Source organism: Rhamphochromis sp. 'chilingali', assembly GCF_963969265.1.
Source record: "Rhamphochromis sp. 'chilingali' genome assembly, chromosome: 3".
Lineage (NCBI taxonomy): Eukaryota > Metazoa > Chordata > Actinopteri > Cichliformes > Cichlidae > Rhamphochromis > Rhamphochromis sp. 'chilingali'.
Genome location: NC_137931.1, coordinates 37,830,046 through 37,854,550, shown reverse-complemented (window position 1 = coordinate 37,854,550; position 24,505 = coordinate 37,830,046). Strand labels below are relative to the sequence as shown.

General features: G+C 38.8%; 2 protein-coding genes across 4 annotated transcripts; both read left to right on the top strand.

Moving 5' to 3' along the window:
• Positions 1-5,409: 5,409 nt before the first annotated feature.
• On the top strand, positions 5,410-14,754 carry LOC308394272 (chymotrypsin-like elastase family member 3B). Of its 3 annotated transcripts, none has more exons than XM_080878527.1 (9): positions 5,411-5,655; positions 11,169-11,392; positions 11,500-11,588; positions 11,671-11,768; positions 11,921-12,049; positions 12,206-12,342; positions 13,433-13,575; positions 13,689-13,841; positions 13,925-14,752. In XM_080878527.1, the coding sequence occupies exons 2-9, from the start codon at positions 11,350-11,352 to the stop codon at positions 13,940-13,942; spliced, it is 810 nt and encodes a 269-aa protein (XP_080734653.1). In that variant the 5' UTR covers positions 5,411-5,655; positions 11,169-11,349; the 3' UTR covers positions 13,943-14,752. The 3 variants fall into 3 exon arrangements, with proteins under 3 accessions (XP_080734651.1, XP_080734653.1, XP_080734652.1); XM_080878526.1 differs by having other exon boundaries at positions 11,166-11,392; XM_080878525.1 differs by lacking the exons at positions 11,169-11,392; positions 11,500-11,588 and having other exon boundaries at positions 5,410-5,655; positions 13,925-14,754.
• An 8,122-nt stretch (positions 14,755-22,876) lies between these two features.
• On the top strand, positions 22,877-24,223 carry LOC308393720 (uncharacterized protein; the record flags this gene model as incomplete). The annotated part of the gene is made up of 3 exons (XM_080877677.1): positions 22,877-23,056; positions 23,155-23,437; positions 23,570-24,223. The coding sequence occupies exons 2-3, from the start codon at positions 23,156-23,158 to the stop codon at positions 24,221-24,223; spliced, it is 936 nt and encodes a 311-aa protein (XP_080733803.1). The 5' UTR covers positions 22,877-23,056; position 23,155.
• Between the last annotated feature and the right edge of the window lie 282 nt (positions 24,224-24,505).

The window sequence follows — 24,505 nt, the reverse complement described above, 5'->3', positions numbered from 1 at the left end:
CTGACTTCAGCCTTCAGGCAAATTTCATTCTGCTTCTCAATCTTCAGGAACCTGAAAAAGCAGGAGAAGTGGGATGGTACCCAAACAGCTCGTGGGCAGTCAGAGGAAACACAGATTTTATTATTTAAAAATTGAAATCTTTGAATTCAAATGCAAATCTATGGACTATAAACCATATCCTTTATGAGGAATACTTTTAAAAAAAAAAATAGAATAGAAGATTATTGCCTCATTTTAGGTATTCCAGTAATGTTACTAAACAAACTATTTCTTTGTTTTGTTTTTTAGTTACATAAACAACCAAAGGACGAATAAACTCCACACACACACGACATTAAATGGTCTGTATTTGTATAGCGCTTTACTTGGTCCTAAGGACCCCAAAGCACTTTCCACTATGCACAATCATGCACCCATTCACACACTGGTGATGGCAAGCTACATTGTAGCCACAGCCACCCTGGGGCGCACTGACAGAGGCGAGGCTGCTGGACACTGGCGCCACCGGGCCCTCTGACCACCACCAGTAGGCAATGGGTGAAGTGTCTTGCCCAAGGACACAACGGCCAACGACGGGGCTCGAACTGGCAACCTTCCAATTACAAGACAAATGCCCAACTCTTGAGCCACGATCGCCATTCCTATGTTTGTTCACAGTTAACAAGAGTCACTACTCCAACAGGATTGGTCAGAATTTGATTCAACTTACAAACAATGATCATATAAATAGGTCTTAATTCAAATAATGGTCAATTAAGTGTCACGTTTGTTGTTTTATAGGCAATAACCTGTGAATCATGGATCTGTCGGAACTGTCTACTCCGTCATTGATGTCCTCTGTTGTCAGTATTTTTGCACAAGCTAACGGGTTACTTGCTGTAGCTTGTTCAGAGGTTGAATGGATACGATCATGAGTTTATAAATCAGTTTAAATCAAAACAAACTGAGATGAAAAGCTGTGACATTATTTAACCACCGTCTACATAACACATACAAGCAGAGCCTGTTCCATTTGGTAAAAGAACTTTGCCCCTCGAGATGGGAACGTGAGAAGAGAAAGACTGTGTATCCAACAGAGTCTATTTTCTTTTCTTTCTTGTGCTCCCAAGCACTTGTCAGTCATGGTGAAGGACAGCCTATCAATGGGTGAAAACGCAAGCTCAACAGTGCCTTGCAATCTTGGCAAGCTATCGTTGTTGAGCGATTAATAGAATCAATAGAAAAAATAACTAGCAATAGCAATAATAGCAATATCAGAGTTTAGTCAACTTTTCCTAGAGATGATCTCATCTCTCGCAAGTATTTTATTTCTCTCTCTGTCATCTCTAAGGTCCTGCAGTAATACATCACTGACATAGTGGTAAGAAAATTGACCCGCTCATACGTGACAAGCCAAAAAGACACTAAAGTTCAGCAGTTCAAAAGTCTTGATAAGAGATCAACAAGTGACCAGTCAGTTTTCTGGACATTAGGAACACAATCCTGGAAGATCCCTCAGACTTTATTGTGAGGGGACAGGGTTTCCATCTTTGTCTTTCCCTTTATGTTTATCAACATGAGATGTAGCTTCCTGTGAGCACTTTTCTTACATTCCTTAATCTTTTTTGTGTTGACTGCAGACGATTCTACAGCAATATATTGGCCTATAAACTCATTATACTATTACAATCCTAAAACGGAGCACTTAAGCCTATGTCCTTTTTATATTTCTCCTTTAATTGCTCTCAGATCGTTTAACATTGCAAGCTGCTGGAAGACTGTTTAGCACATTTTTGCCTGTTAATTTAACAAAATGCATGACTGTAATTACATGTTGGATCTTCCCACATCTTAAAGATGCGATGCTAATAAGCATATTAACATGCCAGTTTTCCTTTCTGTCTTCAAATGAGTTATTTATATAATGCTTTTCCGGGATTAAATTTCACACACACAAACACACATGACATGCTCTGCTCATCTGACTGAAGTGCCATTGTATTTTTCCTAGTGTTACAGATTGATCGTCTTCATAAAATATCTCAGTCTGCTGACAGTAGACCTGTCCGTGGTTGTGGCTGGTTATATGCTGTTAATGCCATCTCATGCCCTTGTTTGACTTTTTAAGTTTCGTGTGACCTCTTCATCCGCCTTATCGGCCAGATAAGGAAAAGATAACTTGGCGATGTTAAACTTGCTTCCCAGCACAAGCCTCTGGTTCCATCCAAAGATAAGAAAATGCCCTTCAGCACCTCTAAAATGTACCAATTAGTACTTTTTCTTTTATTTAAACAAAAAATAAAAAATATTGATAAGTAAAAATGAATACTGCCTATTCTGCTCTTTTGGAAAATGTATTCATTGGAAGATCTACTGAATGGCTTTGAAAAAAAATGTTCATGCATCACATTTTTCCTCTCTTCTGGTGAAAGATGATATTGTATACTGTGCATTCATTCAACCTATTTTATGCCTTCTATTAATGACTGTCAGTGGCTGGAAACTGAATATTGGCCACTTGATGTGACAGAGCAGTAAAGTGTGATTTATGCTTCAGAGCTCTAATTGGCAGCATTTTCTCAGTCTCCAGGCTGCTCCACTCACATTTTTGATATATCTAAAAACCTTGGGAGATATATACTTGGCCTTAAACTGTGCTGGCTGCTCTCAGATAATTTATCTCTGTCTTGAGCTACCACTGAATAAAGAGCAGACCTGCTTCTGTGGCTGTATTTCTCTTCGGAAATATCGATTTACATAGTTCAGCAGAACAATGCCTCGATGGAATTTTTTTTTCTACATTTAGGAAGAAAAAACAATAAAAAGGTTATAGCTGTAGGCAACTTCGAAACAGCTCATATAATTTTACACCAAACTATATTTTTCCATCGATTTTATTATAATCTAAATATATTATGCTATAAAATGTTATGTAACACGATACCACGATATTTTTTTTGTTAATGTTGGAAATGACTGGACTTGTTTTTTCAGTGTGGCTCCATGGATGTCATTGTTGGTCTATCACAAATGTTTCAGAAACTGGAGTTCATTGCAGATATTGATGCCCCAGCATCCAGGGCCAGGGTATGATTTCTTTTACAAGTTCATGACCAGATGCCTGCAAATGTTCTATAAAACTGTTTCCATTTATCCAGATTTTCTTTGGAATCTGACAGCAGCTGGTTTGAAAGTTATTTATTTTGCATGTTTGGGGATAGTTATAACTAATATAGCATTGCTGTGACTGCCTGACAAAGTTATTAGCAAAGCTATGGCCAGTGGTATGATGTGACCCGCTCATTTACACAAAGCCAAGCCAAGAAGAACACCTCATTGCTGTGTGTTGTTAGCAAATCAGATTTTAAGCATCAAAAGTGAAAATACTCATTCTACAGAAAAATGTTCCATTGCCATGTCATATTGCATCTTTTTGTAGGCTTTCAGTGCATGTTAGATGCACTACTCTTGTTTTGTATTGTTCTTGTTCTGTTTGCTATTTATTCCCGATGTCTTTACGATTTATATTTCATATTTTTTACTCCTGCACAGCTGGCGTGGAGCACTCATAATTTCATCGTACATGTAGAATGATAATAAAGGGCTATTATATTCTATAATATATCTAAATAATGCATATTTAATGCACCCTTACAGTAAGATGATGTTAATTCATAGGATGGATTTTATGGGACAGAATGCTGTTTGACATGTAAAATGGGAGTTTGTTTTTCCAGTTTGTTTTTAATGATGGTTTCTGTTAGACTTCACTGCCCACTACAATACTCACCTTAAAATTAAGATTTAAAGATTTTTATCAGTTGATGTTTCTAGCTTTGAAATTTTAAAATCATGCTGAGTGCTTCTGCTGATATATTTTTAATTTTAAGTATTTTTTTTATTCTACATTGATCTCCTTTATATAACAATGGTGAAAAGGAAAATGTAAAGGATTGTGTGGTATGTTGGCACTTGTTAAAATGAAGATGTGAACACGTTTTTCGGCTGATTTTTTTCTCCCAGCAGTGTTACTTTGAAGTTATGATCGATTATTTTGCCGGCGTGTTTAATGTAATTTTAATATAATATTCAGATCTCCTTTTTCACAGTGATAAAAAAGAGACTGCAAAGGTATGTTGGCATGTTGACCTGTGCTTGTAACAAAAAACATCTGTAAATATTAAAAGTCAAAGTTTATTAATAAAACGACTCATTGTTGCTTTGTGATTGAAAGTCTTGCTGCATCTTAAATAACAGTACATCACCAACATAAAAATGATTTAAAAGTGTCAGTGATTCCTTTTCACAGTTTAGTTTCATAGAATTTATTGTTCCCTCGCATTCATCCATATTACATGCTAACTCCCTCCTGAGTCACCTCCAGTAAACAGCATAAGTGGTAAATTCAGTGAGAGCTGTGAGTTTCTCAGTCCATAATCAGAATTATTCACAGCTCCCTATGTCACTGCTGTGTTATGCAAACATACAGCACATGCCTGATTCATAAATCGTTATACCGTATCTATAAGGAATGATCTTAACAGAGCAAGAAAATAAGTGAAACCATTTAGCTGTTTGGGGCAATATCGATTTGATTTGCTCTCTAAAAGGGGGAAATTTATGGATGCGAGGAGTTTTCTCCAGAGAGTGATATTAGTTTCCCTCAGGAGAAAAGGATACTGTCTGAGTGAGGCGTGAAGAATTGGGTCCAGATTCAGCAGCGTGGGCCCCTTCGTGAATGTATTACATGTTATTAAAGGAGAGAAAGTTGTTACAGGACTGTTTCTCTTGAAGGTAACCCAAAGCTATCCAATTCTGTGGTTGCTGGAAGAAAATGTACTTCTCGCAGTACACTAAGCTCCGGGCGGGACAGCTGACGACACTAAAACCCTTGTCTCAGTTTCTGCCTGCTTTTCTTCTTCACTCACCCTGAGCTGCTTTCTCAGCTACATCCATTCTCGTTTTCACAGAGCCCACAAATTTACTCTGGGAACAGATTGTCTGAGCAGAAGGGTTTTGGTTTTTTTTCCTGTTTAGCTGAATTTTTCAATGCAGTTATTTGCAAAGCTGAGTAGGCCTTTTATAATAAACAACATTAATAAATGGGCAGCGTTGGGGAGTAACGGAATACATGTACCGCCGTTACGTATTTAAAATACAAAATATGAGTAACTGTATTCCGTTACAGTTACCGGTTAAAAAGGTGGTATTCAGAATACAGTTACTTTGTTGAAATAAATGGATTACACTGCGGTACTTTCCTGTTTCATATTGTCGCGGGTCAGGACTGTTTGGGTTTTGTTTGACAGCTACGTTCTGTTGTTCCAGGCGGCAGCGTTACGGTTGCCATGGTTACAGGGCGACGCTCTCTCTCTCTCTCTCTCTGCGACTGTGTGTTTCCTGGGTGAGAGAGGCCTTTTCGTTGTTGTTGTTGTTGTGCTAAGCTAACAGGCAGAATGCTACAAGCATAGCTCTAAAGAATGTAGCATCATGGGTAGTGTAGTCTGTGTTGCAGGGAGAATGGACTGCCATACACGTTATGTGTCTGTGAGCGCGAGGAGGGAGAAAAAGGGGAGTGGAAAGGTACGAGCAGTCATCGAGCAAAAACGGGAGCTGGAAGCATGTAAATATAATAATAACCACTGCAGCCGAGAAGAGAGCCTGACGAGCCCAGTTGTAAGTAAGCTATTAAGACTCGACTGTACACCGTGTTCGTGTTTTCCTCCGAAAACAATAAGTTCCGTTGGAGCCTTTCAACGCCTCTCTCTGTCTCTCGCAAGAAAAGTTGACCCACACAACAAAGTAAAGATATTTTTCGGCTACGAGCCAACAGGGACCCCGCCGTATTAGCCAGAGGTCCCTTTACTACAGTTTGGAGTCGCGGACCTTCAGTAATAGTAATAAATCACACAGCAATAGTACATTCACGTAGTTGTAAAAAGCATGATAATATATTAAGTAATCCAAATTATTCAGAATACGTTACTGTCATTGAGTAACGTAACGGAATACGTTACAGAATACATTTTGGGGCATGTATTCTGTATTCTGTAATGGAATACATTTTAAAAGTAACCTTCCCAACCCTGTAAATGGGAAACATTGAGAATTCAACTTTTTGGAGCAGTTATTTGCTGTTAACAGTGGAGTGATGATATTTACTATTTATTGGTTAAAATACGAGCGGCAGAAATGGGCTTCCTCCGAAGAGTGGCTGGCCTTCCCCTTAGAGATAGGGTGAGAAATACGGCCATTCGGGAGGGGCTCAGAGTAGAACCGCTGCTCTTCCACTTCGAAAGGAGCCAGTTTAGGTGGTTTGGCCATCTGACAACGATGCCTCCTGGGTGCTTCCTGGGTGAGGTTTTCCCGGCATGTCCCAGGACATGCTGGAGAGATTATATCTCTCGGCTGGCCTGGGAACGCCTTGGTGTTCCCCCAGACAAGCTGGAGGAGGTGGCTTGGGAGAGGGAGGTCTGGGATTCTCTGCTTGGGCTGCTGCCCCCGCGACCCGGCCCCGGATAAGTGGAAGAAAATGGATGGATGGTTAAAATAGATTTTAAAAATGCATAGCTAATAAACGGCTTTGGATTTGGATTCTTATTAGATATTTAAAGATGGCTAAATACTGTTTGGTGCATCTATAAACTTTATTTAAAAACCTTTTATAATGTTGAAATTTATCTTTCTAAAACCTATTTTAAATATTTAGCATTTTTTATTCTCTTAAGACTTTTCAGGTCACCTACAATTTTTAGTCTTTTGGTCCACATCTACCCCTTTATATCAAATTTCCACTGATTTTGCATATCCAAATCTTACAACAGAACAAGTTAAGGTATGTTAAACAGACTTGATTTGAAAGGTGACATCTTTTGTTTCCTGAAACTAGACAAAAATACCTGTCTATTACCCTTTTTATTTTATTTTATAACTTTTCAGTGCAATTTTAAATATTTTATGAAGCCCAAAAAGAGAATGCAAGTCAGGGAGGACAACTTAAGGATTTTGGTTGTCCCAAAATCTCGGCTAAAACATAGAGGAGAACGAGCCTTTTCAATTATGGCTCCCAAACTTTGGAATACGCTGCCTTTAAATATTAGACAGGCATCTTAGTTTCCTGTTTTTAAGTCGCTTTTGAAAACACATCTTTTTTCGATAGCGTTTAGACTGGTGTGAGTTGATATGCTTATTATGTGTATTATTATGTGTTTATGTGGGTGTCAGTGGTTTTTATCTTGTGTTTTACCCCTTTGTTTCTGTACAGCACTTTGGGCAACTTTTTGTTTTTAAATGTGATATATAAATAAATTGGATTTGGATTTGAATAAACAAAATAAGCCAAACAGAGAGATAGCCGAAACAAAAAAGAAGAAAACAATTTCACACCATCGAACCAAGTTAAGAACACCTCTGAGGAGGTAGGCATGCCATTGTCAAGATCTATAATCAAAAGACAACCTAATGCTTGGAAATAAGAGGGTTTATGACAAAGTGAAAAACACTGCATGCTTTACCAGGTAACATCTATACAAACCTGTCCAAACCTCTGGACAGAGCAAAACAAGATTAACTTGTACCAGAAAAATTGATGAAGAACTAAAGAAACTACTGATGATCCAAAGCATACCACATTATCTGTCAAATACAATAGCAGTAATGCTATGGCATGGGTCTGTATAGCTGCCAATGGAACAAGTGATTATTGATGATGTGACTGCTGATAGAAGTAACAGGCTGAATTCTGATGTGTATGAGGATATTCTCTCGGCTCAGATTCAGTCAAATGCAGCAAAATTATTGGATGGTGCTTCACACTGCAAACAGATAATGATCCAATGCTATTGCAAAAGTAATCAGAGTGTTTCCAAGGCAAAGAAATTGGATATTATCAAATGGCCAAGTCAAGTCACCTGGCTTGATTTCAACCCAACAGAGCATGCTTTGCAATTACTGCAAAGTGGACAAAAGTGGAGAAAGAACCGCAAACACGAAGCACCAGTAGGTGGCTGCAGTGAAGACTTAGCGGAACATCGCAAGGGAGGAAAAGCAGTATTTAATAATGGCCTCGGTTTCTAGACTTTTAAAAACATTCCTTATGTTTAAAAGGATGTTGGTCTGTCCAGATGCGTTTGACCCTCTAAAAATGGAAGGACTTACAATTAAAAACGGATTCAAAATTGATAAAAATTCAAAATTATAAAGTTACAAAAATTGCAAAATTACAAAAGTTGTGTCTCTGTTGAACAAAGTATGATTACTGTGACTGTACAGGGAGTGCAGAATTATTAGGCAAGTTGTATTTTTGAGGAATAATTTTATTATTGAACAACAACCATGTTCTCAATGAACCCAAAACACTCATTAATATCAAAGCTGAATGTTTTTGGAAGTAGTTTTTAGTTTGTTTTTAGTTTTAGCTATTTTAGGGGGATATCTGTGTGTGCAGGTGACTATTACTGTGCATAATTATTAGGCAACTTAACAAAAAACAAATATATACCCATTTCAATTATTTATTTTTACCAGTGAAACCAATATAACATCTCCACATTCACAAATATACATTTCTGACATTCAAAAACAAAACAAAAACAAATCAGCGACCAATATAGCCACCTTTCTTTGCAAGGACATTCAAAAGCCTGCCATCCATGGATTCTGTCAGTGTTTTGATCTGTTCACCATCAACATTGCGTGCAGCAGCAACCACAGCCTCCCAGACACTGTTCAGAGAGGTGTACTGTTTTCCCTCCTTGTAAATCTCACATTTGATGATGGACCACAGGTTCTCAATGGGGTTCAGATCAGGTGAACAAGGTGGCCATGTCATTAGTTTTTCTTCTTTTATACCCTTTCTTGCCAGCCACGCTGTGGAGTACTTGGACGCGTGTGATGGAGCATTGTCCTGCATGAAAATCATGTTTTTCTTGAAGGATGCAGACTTCTTCCTGTACCACTGCTTGAAGAAGGTGTCTTCCAGAAACTGGCAGTAGGACTGGGAGTTGAGCCTGACTCCATCCTCAAACTGAAAAGGCCCCACAAGCTCATCTTCGATGATACCAGCCCAAACCAGTACTCCACCTCCACCTTGCTGGCGTCTGAGTCGGACTGGAACTCTCTGCCCTTTACCAATCCAGCCACGGGCCCATCCATCTGGCCCATCAAGACTCACTCTCATTTCATCAGTCCATAAAACCTTAGAAAAACCAGTCTTGAGATATTTCTTGGCCCAGTCTTGACGTTTCAGCTTGTGTGTCTTGTTCAGTGGTGGTCGTCTTTCAGCCTTTCTTACCTTGGCCATGTCTCTGAGTATTGCACACCTTGTGCTTTTGGGCACTCCAGTGATGTTGCAGCTCTGAAATATGGCCAAACTGGTGGCAAGTGGCATCTTGGCAGCTGCACGCTTGACTTTTCTCAGTTCATGGGCAGTTATTTTGCGCCTTGGTTTTTCCACACGCTTCTTGCGACCCTGTTGACTATTTTGAATGAAACGCTTGATTGTTCGATGATCACGCTTCAGAAGCTTTGCAATTTTGAGAGTGCGGCATCCCTCTGTAAGATATCTCACTATTTTTGACTTTTCTGAGCCTGTCCAGTCCTTCTTTTGACCCATTTTGCCAAAGGAAAGGACGTTGCCTAATAATTATGCACACCTGATATAGGGTGTTCATGTCATTAGACCACACCCCTTCTCATTACAGAGATGCACATCACCTAATATGCTTAATTGGTAGTAGGCTTTCGAGCCTATACAGCTTGGAGTAAGACAACATGCATGAAGAGGATGATGTGGACAAAATACTCATTTGCCTAATAATTCTGCACTCCCTGTATGTGGACATCAGCTGCTGGTTACAACCTAAAATTATTTACAGATTTTAATGTCAGCAAAAAAAAAACAAAACACAATTTTCAACTTTACAAAATTAATTAAAAATTTAACATCAACCAGATATTTACTGTGGTTTTGTGTATGAAGTGACAACCCTAACCCTAGGCAAGTTATGCAACTACATTTTTTCCAACAGTCAGAAACTGCTTTTCCTATTATTGCAACACCATATAAATGCGTAATTATGTGTGAAGTCTTTCTATTTTTATATTAATGGATTTCACTTAAGACTAGCTATCTAACTGCACAGGGGAAAAACAGGTTTCATAACAGTCTGCCTGCAGCAAACCTTTTAAGACTTTAGACTAAAAGTTCATTTAGTGTTATTATACGAGCAGACTCCCAGTTGTAAAGGAACTGTTAAACTATTTCTCTTTCAATGTGTAATTTTAAATGTTAAATAATATCTAGAGGTGTCAAGAAAAATGTGTACCCCCTTAATACCTGGTGAAGGTGGTCATGTTTTACATTCAAAGGCTCCACAACAGTGACAAATTTGAGCAATCTTTTAAGATTGCTCAAGAAAACGCATGTTACCATTGTGCTTCCCGTTTCTTTTGTGTCTGTGTGTGTAGTGTTGAAGTAATTCAACACAAAAAATTGTATGGATTAAAATAGAAGTCATATAGTTATGCACTGTAGAATTACTGTGCACTATGTCATTATATGGACTGGAAAAGTTATAATAGAGTAGAGGAGTATTTAAGTTTTTGCAAATATATTTAATGTGTTTAATAATAAAAAACAAAACTGGTGCATGCGCCTGGTTAGTAGTTGACCCTGTCCAAGGCTATAATTATCCTCTGTTGCCTTTATTTGACAGCTGTACTTGGATCAAATGCTTTACCCACCCAGACAGTTGTTTAGATTTTTTTTCTTTTGGGGTCAACCGCTTTTCAGGTTTTGCGGCGCTATGCTGGAATTACTGTATATGTTTAGTCGTCATACTAGGAGGAAATGTGTGACTGATGGCAGTCGGGTGGGCTGTAGGTTTGATGGATCATAATACATTATATTTGACTAAACAGTCAAAAAGTATAGTGAAGACTTTGCTTTACATAAACTAACTCAAAATGTTCGCTCAATCTGCATAATGAATACTTATGGTCCTAAAATGATATTTTTTAGATACATGTTTCATATTATTACTTCATTATTTTTAATATAGAACTCATTTTTTTACACTTTAATATCATTATTATTATCTCAAAATGCCTAAAAGCGTTTTGAGTTCCAGCAAATTCAAAGTCTGTTGCACTATTTTCACAGTAAACCACCCATTTGTCCCTATCAGCAGGCAAGTCAGCAAAGACCAACTAATGCATCTGTGGAACAGGAAGGTTTTTCTCAGCTACAATCAACAGTGAGACTGATAAAAGAGTTTCACAAGTTCAGTGTAATCTGCATTTGGGTTGATAGAAACACTGAGCAGGTATAAAAGAACTTCCCCGAACTGAACTACCTCTCACAACGACAGCATGCTGCAGACACTGGTCCTTATGCTGCTACAAGCAGCATATGGTAAGTAGTTTGGTCTGGTTAGAAAAGGGAAAAGTAGTTCAATTCTTACAAAAGACAAAATTCAGATACAAATTACATTTTAGTTATATAATCGAATATAATTGTAGTTTTTAGTTGTGGTACACCTGCTGTCCAGCCCAACACTGGTAGGGTTGTAAATGGAGAGGATGCCCATCCGCATAGCTGGCCTTGGCAGGTAATTACAGTTTGTTAATGTTTAATGTACTTCAACTATTGTTTTGTTTAGAATTACTAAATTGTCAGCTTCTTTTTCTCAGATTTCCCTGCAGGTGAAGCACGGCAGTCGTTACCATCACACCTGTGGAGGGACTCTGGTTGGACCTCGCTGGGTACTGACCGCTGGACACTGCATCTGGTGACTAGCTAAGCTTGATCAAGGGATGAGAGTTTAGAGCATAAAGACAGAAGTCGGGGACTGTGTAAAAAGCACACCAAAAGAACTCTGGCATTCAAAAGTATAAGGAGAAGAAAACTGATAAATCCTAAATGGTCAAAACTGTCTTACAGGCCAGGAGATGTGTACCGTGTGTTATTGGGAGAACATGACATGAGCCAGCAGGAGGGAACTGAACAGATCATAGATATTCTGCGCATTGTTGTCCATCCTAACTGGGACATCAACCATGTCTCTGATGGGTAAGTACATTCTGAAAGCTGAAGAAAATGCATTTCAAAAAGCAACTGCTCTCACACAAGACTATAAAACAATCTCGAAGAAGCATTTTAGCTGGTTTAAGAGATGCCTCCTTTCACCTCCTCGATCAGTAAAAATCTATGATGGTTCTCTTCCAGGAATGATCTTGCCCTGCTGAAACTGGATAAGAGCCCCATTATGAATGACAGCGTGGGCATTGCTTGTCTTCCACAGGCTGGAGAGATCCTCGCCCATGGAGCCCCGTGTTACATCACTGGCTGGGGAAACCTTTACAGTACTGTCTCTGTCTCTTTTATGTCATGTTAATAACTGCAGGTCATTGTCTTGTTCCATCTGTGTGAAAAGGTTCAATTTTAGCATATGCAGTCTGCATTTTCTGCTAATTTTGGGTAGTAATACCTTTTGTAAAAACCATGTAACTGAAGTCTCTCTTTCAAGTGGTCATACATTATGGTTTAGCAAGGAATGGGACATGCTAGCTAGCAAAGGTTTTCAGGGAAGAATGTGTTCAGTGAAGTTACAAATCATAGACTATATACAATAGATGGCAGTAGGCTCTGGAATGCCAACAGTAATTAGCAAGTGTTTGCAGACAGCCTCTTCCTTAATCACTGTGGGTGATTACAGCAGTCTGCCAGTAAAGAAAACAATCACATGGAGGATTTTAGTACAGAACACTCTTTTCAATCAATGTATCCATCCCTAAGATAAATAGTTTGCAACCTTGAGCAACCGTTTCCCAAATGGTTGGTGAATATACATTTTTCATGACATCGATGCCAGACCACTGCTGAGCAATGTGCACAATGTCATGTAAGAAACCTCAACAGAAGTCAGTGAGAAGGCAACCTCTCACCTGATCCATCCCCATGAGTTTAGAGTTTTAATTACTAGTTTAAGTCTGATTTCAAAAAGCTAAGATGATGGCAGCAAAAAGCTTGAGAGCTCAGAATCAGGCATTCACAAACCAGTGGGTGATGTCAAACTTTTGTACACAGTGTAGGAGAAAACAGCAGTGCACATGTGCAGTGGATGCAGTTAAACCAAGAAAACACATTTGGCTCATGCAGCCACGTGTTTATGATGTCTAGCTTGCTAATATTGCCCAAGGATGGCCCTGCATGCAGACGTAACTTTAGTTTAGAAAAGGTTTCATAACACATTTGATGGACCTGCCTAATAAGGTAATGAGTAACTGCTTTTGGTGCAAGTATAAATAATAAAGCTAATTAACTGCATGTAGTACTAGTAACAGTAATGAGCACTGGCTTTCAAACAACTTGTCTGATTCCGCCTGATGCATGCAGTATACAGTGTGTTGTATTTACGCATTGCTGAGCAGCTCTATCCTCTCTGTGTGTCAGCTCATGGTCCCATGCCTGATAAACTGCAGCAGGCCTTGCTGCCTGTGGTGGAGCACAGTGTGTGCAGCCGCAGCGACTGGTGGGGGATCAACGTCAAGAGCACCATGATCTGTGCAGGAGGAGACATCGTATCAGGATGCAATGTGTGTGAAGCATCAAAAGAAAGCAGCTTGTACCTGTCAGAACTGAATTACCTGCAGTGAACAAGGTCAGCTACTTCATGCACCAATCCTTCCTCTGCCTCTTTGTCTCTCAGGGAGACTCTGGCGGTCCTCTTAACTGTGTGGGTCAGGATGGTAGGTGGTATGTCCAGGGTGTAACCAGCTTTGTTTCCTCCCGTGTTTGCAACGAAGTGAAGAAGCCCACAGTCTTCACCCGTACCTCTGCCTTCACCGAGTGGCTCAGCGAGGTAAATTAATGCCGCTTTCCATTCTGTTCAATCTATAGAGTATAAAGTATTTCATCTGTCAATAAATGATCTTGTTTCTTTAGGTCATGCTGAAGTACTGAGGATCTGCTGGATACCAGCTGATCAACTCCAAAAAATAATGAGATCCCAAGTCAATATTTCTCCCTACACGGGGTGATCTCATTTACAGGTTACACATTACAATCAGAATTTTGTAACAGCTCCAAAAAAAATCCAAAACATTAACAAAAACATTCCATAATAAAATTTTCTTAAAAATGAAATACTTTAAATTGCTGTTTTCTTCATTCCTGCATTCTTGTCAAAATCACCGACTGTAAACAACCACAGTAAGCCTTCATGACAAGAACTGCAGTTTCCATGTCTTAAAAAATTTACAGGAAAGGTGCAAAATGAATTCCTGTCTCTGCAGCAACACTTAATACTTCACCTCTCCTGCTGTGTGATAAGAAGAAAGAGGAATGGATTCCCATCAGTGTGTGTGGAGGACTTATGAATCAGCATTTCCTATCAATCACTACCAAGGTCATCCAAGTTTCGGCACCAGTGAATATACTGGCTGATGGGAGCTGAGCTGGAAAGCAGGCCTTAACATCAGATAAATAACAGCAATCGGTTACCTTGATGCACAGCGCTGGTGGTCTGCTGCATCAGATAACAGGAGCGTTTTGGGACACTTTTGACAAACATTCATCCAGTTAATAAGACCAGACTTTCTTATTTTTAGCACAACAACAATAATAGCTTGAGTGAAATTTAGTGTTTCTACTTGTTTAGGCATCTTTGACATCTAAATGCAACTTTGAGACAATGTAGACACTGGCTTTAAGAATTTATGTGCACATTTGTATTTTATCATGTATGCAAAAATACATTTTAAAGATAAGGGCATGTTTTTAATATCTGGTTGAGCTGATGGCTTCAAGACTGACAAATAAAAAAATATATATATTATAGAAGTAAAGCCTTCAGAGTATCGTCTTCAGCATTTAAAGTACCCTGTGTGATTGAAATCTGGCAACTGGCTTATTTATAAGGTTTTCCAACTTATTTGATAATGATAAAATCTTTGGTCCCACACACAGTGCAACTGGAGCCATACCCTTGTTGTGGGATGAAGGTCCAGTAATGAGAGTGAAGCGATTTCTAATGATTCAACCAGAAATTGAGCCAGCCCCAGATAAAAAAAAAAGACTTAATTGAAAAGAGACTGATCCTTAATTATTTAAAAAAAAAAAAAAAAAAAAAGCTAATGCAGGAAGGCAAAGACAGGTAGCATAGTAACACACATGAGAATAAAAAAAACATCTATAAAGACACGGCCAGTAGATATACACAGAGGAAATGAGACACGGGTGGAAACAATTAAGACAGGACAGAGAAACGAGAAAGGGTGGAGGCAACATAAAGTGGGACACGAAACCACACTGAGTAACACCAACCATGAGAAAAAACATCTTTTAAACTTAGGCAGTAAAAAAAAGGCAAAAACTTAAAAGTAATAGGCAAGGAAGCATATGGGCAACACACAGGTAACTAGATACACAAGTTCATTTATATGGAGCACATTTAAGCACAACAATCAGTGAAACAATTAGGAAACACTGGGGGAAAACAAAATCTCAAAACAGCAAGACAACATAGTTAAAAGAATAATTAAAACATAATTACAAAACACAACCAACTGTTAAAACAGTTACAGAACTTTTTTATCTAAATTTCTTAATATTATCCAGCTAAGACTAAGCCAGTTTTGCCCAGGCCTCACAGCACCTCCTCCAGGTTTGACAGAACACATGAAAAGGATACTTCTTGTCCTTCTCACTTTGATCTCATGTTTCCATAAAGCCTTTTCTGGCTTCTATGGAGCTATTATCTTGTAATGTAGCCTCTGTGATTCTTGTGACTCTTAACTTGTCGCAGACATTTATGAATTGTGATAAACCTGAAGTAGATGCCACAGAGTGTTTATCTTCACAGCTCGAAAACAACCTTCAGCTGTTTCAGCATCTGCATTCACATCTAAATATTAAATACTAATATTAAATACACTTAAAAGTACATCTAACGTGTGTAGTTCAGCTGTTATGCTGCAGATGATAAACTTTTAATTAAATTAAACGTTTTAATTAATTTCCCGATTGTATTTTTTATAGTGTGTATTTAAGTTACACGAATAAAACGTGTCTCTAAAAATAAGCTTCTTCACAAAACAAGTGCACTTCTATAGAGCGCATACTTGTGTTTCTACCGCAGGACTGTTGTTGATCGAGTGCACACAGAGCAGAAAACAAGTAAACACTTATTAACCCTCACTTCAAATTCATACAGTGAGCTCAGCCTTAAACAAACACTGTGTTAACTGTGTGAGACCAAACATTAAGGCTTCCAGGTTTGCTTTTAACCATGACACCAAGGCCAACCTTTTGGCATTTATATGTCCCCATCTACTGGTACACGTGTGAACTTCATTTCATAGAAGCTCCATCCTGGGGACAGAAAAGAAGAAAAGAGGATTAGGACAGATTGTGCATTGACTCCTGAGGGGGGAGACCTGTAGACACAATGTGAAAATATTTCATCGCTGCATGTTATTCAGCTAAAAGTGTGTGTAGTTTTAAAAAGGTGGCTAAAGTGCAAATACAACACAATGTATCACTCTAAATTTTCTCCAACAGTAAATGTTTGTGTTGCGTATAAAGTTTTTATGGTTCATATTATGAAAGCGGCCCCTTTCTCATGGATGTCACATAGCATAATGTCAGCTTGATTCATATTCATTTATTTATATTGCATGTGAGAAATTAATGAAATGTGAGACAACTAAGTCCTGTGAGATAGACACTGCATACAAAACAAAAGCAATTAAAGCTCTTTCTTCAATTTTTCATGTTTAGCAAACAAAACTCAATTTTAAGGAGACTTAATAAAGGTTTGCACAGGGTTTTTTTTTTATATATCAATATGAAGCTCAATAATACATCTCATCATAGAAACTCAGTCATTTTAAATCTAAAAGGTAATTCATAATATAAAAGCATCATACTGTAAGCTAACAGGCCAACAAGTGTTGCTAACTAAGTAGCGGCTGCAACCAACCAATGCCCAACACCACATACACTATACCAAGTAACATACATCAGAGAGTAATTAATGTTTCTACAGAGGCTGCTCCATCAGACACAATGGAAATTTGCACACAGCCTCTGATAGGTCCATTTTAAGATGCCTTGTATCCATCAGTCTCAGTCCACACTATGGCCATGTGGAGGCAGCAGGGTCTCACTCAAGTCAGTGCAAACACAGTGGCGTTAGGCTACTTTCTTTCTATTAAGGATTAACTGCAGTTTTATGTAAGATGTGAGGGGGTTTTCCTTTATTTCAGCAGCTCCAGACACCAAATGTTGCTCTCTATCTCAAGCAAACAGAGGCTTTCCATGCTGCAAAAGGTCAGTGTGAATGATGTTATTATGATGATCAGTCTTCCAATAAGCCAATTTAAATACAACTTTAGTGTTTGAACTTTTAAAGAGTCCCTCTGGAGTAGTAAGAAACCTTTAGATAGACACCAACCATCCATCACACTGTTGCTTTGGTTATAACCTTGACAGTTGCTCAGGTTTACCACCCTCAGAGATTCAACCAGTCAGGACAAATTCTAACAACAGTGTTTTATTGTTTTATAGATTGCAGTTTACTCACGGTTAGTACTTGAGGGCGGCCCTCCTTGGCCATAACGAGAGGGCAAGCTATTTGACCCCCTGTGGACTGTGCCAGCATGGCAGATAGACGGAATCAACTCAACAGCTCTTCGGGCAATCATTGACTTTGATACCATGACCATTCTCATAAAGAAAAGTATTTAAGATGTGTTATACAAGGTGTAAGAAAATATTATATACCAACTTGTAAAGGGATAATATTTTGAGATAAATTTTTTTAAAAGGTAAAAAACATATATATATATATATATATATATATATATATATATATATATATATATATATATATATATATATATATATATATATATATATAAAAACACCCAGCACGCCCCTGCGGGCGGTTTATCCTTCAAGCTCGGGTCCTCTACCAGAGGCCTGGGAGCTTGAGGGTCCTGCGCAGTATCTTAGCTGTTCCCAGGACTGCGCTCTTCTGGACAGAGATCTCCGATGTTATTCCCGGGATCTGCTGGAGCCACTCGCCTAGCTTGGGAGTCACCGCACCTAGTGCTCCGATTACCACGGGGACCACCGTTACCTTCACCCTCCACATCCTCTCGAGCTCTTCTCTGAGCCCTTGGTATTTCTCCAGCTTCTCGTGTTCCTTCTTCCTGATATTGCTGTCATTCGGAACCGCTACATCGATCACTACGGCCGTCTTCTTCTGTTTGTCTACCACCACTATGTCCGGTTGGTTAGCCACCACCATTTTGTCCGTCTGTATCTGGAAGTCCCACAGGATCTTAGCTCGGTCATTCTCCACCACCCTTGGGGGCATCTCCCATTTTGACCTCGGGACTTCTAGGTTATACTCGGCACAGATGTTCCTGTACACTATGCCGGCCACTTGGTTATGGCGTTCCATGTATGCCTTGCCTGCTAGCATCTTGCACCCTGCTGTTATGTGCTGGATTGTCTCTGGGGCATCTTTACACAGCCTGCACCTGGGGTCTTGCCTGGTGTGATAGACCCCAGCCTCTATGGATCTTGTACTCAGAGCTTGTTCTTGTGCTGCCATGATTAGTGCCTCTGTGCTGTCTTTCAGTCCAGCTTTGTCCAGCCACTGGTAGGATTTCTGGATATCAGCCACCTCCTCTATCTGCCGGTGGTACATACCGTGCAGGGGCCTGTCCTTCCATGATGGTTCCTCGTCTCCCTCCTCTTTCTTGGGTTTCTGCTGCCTGAGGTATTCACTGAGCACTCGGTCAGTTGGGCCATCTTCCCAATGTATATATATATATATATATATATATATATATATATATATATATATATATATATATATATATATATATATATATATATAAATAAATTTTCCCCCATATATACACATATTTGCAGACATGACCACAAAGTATTATATTAGTATGTGGGTGGAGGAACGATCAAAGCAGAAGTCCAAAGTTTAAAGGAGAGTCTCAGCTGATTTTTCTATCATATGTGGGTCTGTTATAGTCACAAGGGGAGAACGTACCGTATCAAACCCAATGGGTTACTCAATAAATAACCAGGCACACTGGAAATATATGGCTACTTCATGAGGCAACTTCATATATGACAACATGCTTTGGATCCTCAGTCTCGCGCATCACATGGATAGTACTAATTAGAGTGTACACTGTGGTCTGAGCAGAAACACAGTTAGAGCCAATCAAATAATATTACTGCTCATAACTGCACAGAAGCTAAGCCTCCAGGCGCAGAGAACCATGCACAATCATCAGAGAGATAAACAGATATTTAATCAATAGTCACCTCAGGATAAAGTGCCCCACCAGTTTTTATGTCTTTTATCTAGAAAATAATTAAAGCAGATACGAATTACTCCATTTGAAATGTAGCAAAGGAATATTTGATGGAATAATGAAAATGTGTTGGTGATTTACTACCTATACAGCCGGCAATAACAACACAAAGAAAATATTTGTCATGTGATAAGTTCAAAATAAGATTTAAGGTTCATTTGTTCAGGTTCAGTGGTGCAGTGGTCTCGTGACGGCACATCCACCGGCTGGCTGGAGGCTTTTCTGTGTGGTGTTTGTGTGTTTTCTCTGTGTCCTCTTTGGGTTCTGTCCAGATACTCAGAACTTCCTCCCAAAGACATGTATGTTAACTGGACTTTGGGTGTGGATGAGTGGCTGTCTCACTATGTTGGCTCTGTGATAGACTTGTGACCTGTCCAGTTGCACTGTTGGACCTACGACAGATTAATAAGAGAATGGATGAGTTGTTCAGGTTCAAGGTGCATCTGATGACTGGTATAGAAAAATAAAGTAGCTAACTACTTTCACATGTTAGTTTAATGGCTATACGATATTATACACAAACTTTGTTCACTTTTAAACATGGAGCTGTTTCTTCTGCATATTTTATTGCATTAAATTGTCTGTGAAATTAAAAAATTATTTTTTGTTTATTATTTATCTGATCTTTTTTCTTTATTTTCATTATTATTTCATTAAACCTGTTACTGTATACCACGCAATGGCTTCATAAGGCACACTGTAACTCTTCAATCAGTCAGACTTTATTTGTTTACCACTTTTTTGCAGTTTAGTGTGGTTCAAAGGGCTTTACAGAGGACCGATGAGAAGCTGATAATGTGAAAGAGTCAGATGTAATAAAACAGAACCAAAATACAAGTATAAGTATATTAAAATCAATTTAAAAATGATTATAGAGTAAAATAAACCAAAACACCCTGTAAGATCACTAAGATGTCAAATAATGAGAAGCTACACAAACTCAGTAATGTAGATTAAAGACAGAATGTTGCTTTGTTAACACGTTTTGCATGCTTGCTTGACTATTTTCAGCTCTCAGAGCAGCTTTGATTTATTTCAAAATTTTGTTTGCTCATTTGCGTTTTCTTTATTTGCTAAGAGTTTCATATCATGCAGTGTGATATTAGTAGTATTTGTGATTTGTATCTCAGCCTCCAGTGTCACATCATATTTTCTTTGCAGGTTTGCATGGAAGTAAGCGTTTCTTTTGTGGGTATTTCACTATTAATAGTCTTAATTTGTCAGTGCACTTGTTTGGCTGAACACTGTGTACCCAATACTGCCTGCAGCTGCAATCATCTTATTGGTTGTGCAGTAATCAAGTAGTACAGTATAGTGATTGATTGTAGGCTATGGGCTGTTTTTTGGAGCTACAAGATACAGGGTCAGGTGTTTTTAAACTATTAAAGGAAGCAAATGAAAACACAAGAAAATAGAAAAAATAGTTTTTTGATTATTATAAATTTTTGTAATTGTGTTTGTAATTTTGATAGGTGCATTCTTTTGGTTATCATAAAAATTGCAGTTATGTTTTTTTAAAGCACCCTATATGTGCTTGGAAATGCTTTTGAGAATGTTACAAACAGTCCTGCTAGAAATTACTGATTACTCTCTCTCTCTCTCTCCATATGTGTGTGTGTGTGTGTGTGTGTGTGTGTGTGTGTATATATATATATATATATATATATATATACATATGTATGTGTGTGTGTGTGTGTGTGTGTGTGTGTGTGTTTTATTTCACGAAATATTACTTTTGTATTTGTTGTAAAGTATGGGGTTCATGTATTTCTTTTGAAACATGCAATGATAAAACCATCAAACCTTATATTGGTTCATTAAACAAGAGTCGTTCAACAAGATTTCATTTTGTTCTACATACATTTTTAACCTGTGTAGGATAAATTCAAACAAATTTGGCTCTACTTACTACTACTCTACTACTACTTAAATAAAAGGCTTGAATTTAATTAAAAGAGAAAAAACTGAGCTGATGTAATCTAATTAAATTTAACTAACAAATGAATGGGTTTATTGTACGTGACGTCAACCAACACATTTTTTTTCCACAGTACATTTAAAACTTTTTAAAAGTGCAGAAGACGAGCTAGACACACTGTTAAACAGGTGCTGCCAAACATCTAAAGGGATCCAAATCTAGATGGAAAAATAACCAGTAACCAAACTGGATTTTACAAATAAGGAACTCTTAAGGGAACCTTTGAAATCCATTTTCATGGAGTAAAGTTCAGTCTCAAAAGAAAACACAATCACCTAAGACAAAGAAGCCTGTCCAAAATCTACCAGAAAATCAGCAACTGCTCCTGGATTTTCCATGTTAAAATCTAAACCAACAATAACAAGATGGGCAATAATTACAATCAACTCAGTGAACCCTTTTTTTTATAAGCTAGGTAGTTATTATTTTATTGCATGGTGGGAGTAACTGTAACATGATTGTTGGTTAATCATTTGCTTATATTCACACCAGTTATTATAATGCAGTGCATCGTTAAAATCCTATCTCTGCGTATCTCTCACTATAATCTCAGACTAATGTAGTGACCAATAAAGACAGGCAGGTAAAAGACTGTGTGTGTGTGTGTGTGTGTGTGTGTGTGTGTGTGTGTGTGTGTGTGTGTGTGTGTGTGTGTGTGTGTGTGTGTGTGTGTGTGTGTTATCTAAGAAGCTGTAAACCTGTGCGTGGCTGAGTGGGTGGCATGAGCGTATGAGTGTGTGCAGACAAATGCTTGGGCTTCTTTGAAGATTGTGGAGATAATGCATGCAACTACAGTTATATTTAATATTACTTGTTTTAAGTTCTGTTTATGTTACAAGTACAGTTGCGATCAGTCGCTGTTGGTTTAAACTGAAATAAGATCAGTGTGTTACAACCCGTAATCCTTTACAGTTTTTTACAGTCGCTAACAAGCGTTTGTCCAAACAGTTGTCACATTTACAAAACTCTAAACACAATTAGCACAGGATCGGTCTGTTGTGGCCATACCATTCACACATTTCATGTCGTGTTCACCCAATATGCAGTCAGTGAACACATTTCCACAATGCTTACATTTTCTTAACAGACAAGTTATACCTCCCAACAAAACTATGGACTGTTCTTGTAGTATCTACGAATGTTAACACACAACATCCCACAATAGCAAAAACAATATTCCAAACCGTAGATACAGTATAAAAACCTCTGCCCCTGCAATGATATCAGTACAAAAACAATATCAATATCAAAAATATATCTCAGCTGTAAACAAACAAACAATTGAATAATTGACACACAGCTGATTTATGTTGGGTAAATTGGGCCAACCACACCTCCTTCCATTCTGGCTTAGACTCAGTGGGGTTCATAAGGCAAGACCTTGAGGAGTGATGTTTTTGGAAACAAAAAAAAGACAAACACTGTAATGTATGGTCGAGGAGGAGTAAGAGCAAGGGGCCCAGAGAGAAGAGCAGGCCCAAGGAGAGGGCAAGGTATAGGTGTAAGAATGCGTGGTGGTGGCATTCCAAGGGCTGCAAGAACAGTAGTCAGTGATGAAATCCGTGCCACTATCATTGACCATGTAATCAACCATGGTCTTTCACTAAGAGAGGCTGGTGAAAGAGTGCAGCCCAATTTGAGGCGGTCAACGGTTGCCTCCATTATACGCACCTTTCAACAAACCAACAGGTAAGTATTGCATTTTACATGGATTGTTCCTATTCTCACTTGACATGTCAATATGGTCATACAGTAATGCATATGTTGAATTGTCTGTCTTTCTAAAGAATGCAACGTCTTCCACCCTCTGGGGGAAGAGGAAAGCTCCTCAGTAATGATCAGGAGCTTGCCATTGTGGAAATGGTTACTGCAAATAATGCAATAAAACTGCGTGAAATACAAACCAGAATTGTGGCGGACCATGAGATATTCGACAATATCGATAGAATCAGCCTCACAACCATTTCGCGGACATTGTCCAAACATAGAGTGCGGATGAAGCAGCTCTACACTGTTCCCTTTGAGAGGAACAGTGAGAGGGTCAAGGAGCTACGACGACAATATGTCCAGGTACAGTGTATATTCAATCCAATGTCCAGTTCTATAAGCTTTGCACTTTGCAAGTAGGTAACCTACACAATACTAGGTTACAGTACAGTATGGTATACAGTACTAACATGACTTACATAAACTTTGTTTCAGAGAGTTATGGAATTGGAGGCCAACCAGGCCCCTCATGAATTCATATACATCGATGAGGCAGGATTCAATCTGGCCAAAAGGCATCGACGTGGACGGAATGTAATTGGAAAAAGGGCCACAGTTGATGTGCCAGGACAGAGAGGGGCAAACATTACCATGTGTGCAGCAATTGCAAATGCAGGATTACTCCTTCACAAATGTCAGGTTGGACCCTATAATACAGAGCGCTTGCTTGCCTTTCTCAATGATCTCCACCAGCGCCTGGTTCCAGAGCAGGGTCAGGAGGGTGAAAACATGAGGACCTTTGTAATTACCTGGGACAATGTGGCTTTCCATCACTCGCAAGCAATAACAACATGGTTTGAAGTCCACCCAAGACTGGTGAGTCTCTTCCTTCCACCCTATTCACCTTTCCTCAACCCCATAGAGGAGTTCTTTTCTGCATGGCGGTGGAAGGTTTATGACCATCAGCCACATGACCAGATGTCCCTCCTTGAAGCCATGGATGCTGGCTCCAGGGACATCACAGTTGACGATTGCCAAGGGTGGATCCGACATACCAGGCGGTTTTATCCCAGGTGCATCGACTTGGCTGACATCAGATGTGATGTTGATGAAAACATGTGGCTTAACCCTGAAGATCGCAGAGATTAGATGCAACTTTTTTGCCTTTTTTTAGCCCCCCTCCCCCCCTTTTTATCTTGGCTTTTTGCTGTTGTTTTTTTGTTCAGAATGCTCTTGTGTGTTTCATGGATATTTTGTTCACTGTAAGCAATACTGTAAAACTTTCTCTGTCCTATCATACTGTGTTTCTACTGTACCTCCTGTAGTAAACAGTAAAGAAACAAAAACTTGTTTGCTTTTTACTGGAATGCTTTTGAATGTGAACATTACTGTACATGTGGACATACAGTTACCAACCAAGACATTTCTGGT

Excerpts from the sequence above, each read along its gene's own strand:
- LOC308394272 (XM_080878525.1), top strand. The coding sequence starts at position 5,470 with ATGGGTAGTGTAGTCTGTGTTGCAGGGAGAATGGACTGCCATACACGT. Across the intron at positions 12,050-12,205 it reads ATCAACCATGTCTCTGATGG|GAATGATCTTGCCCTGCTGA; the intron begins GTAAGTACATTC and ends GTTCTCTTCCAG. Across the intron at positions 13,576-13,688 it reads ACATCGTATCAGGATGCAAT|GGAGACTCTGGCGGTCCTCT; the intron begins GTGTGTGAAGCA and ends TTTGTCTCTCAG.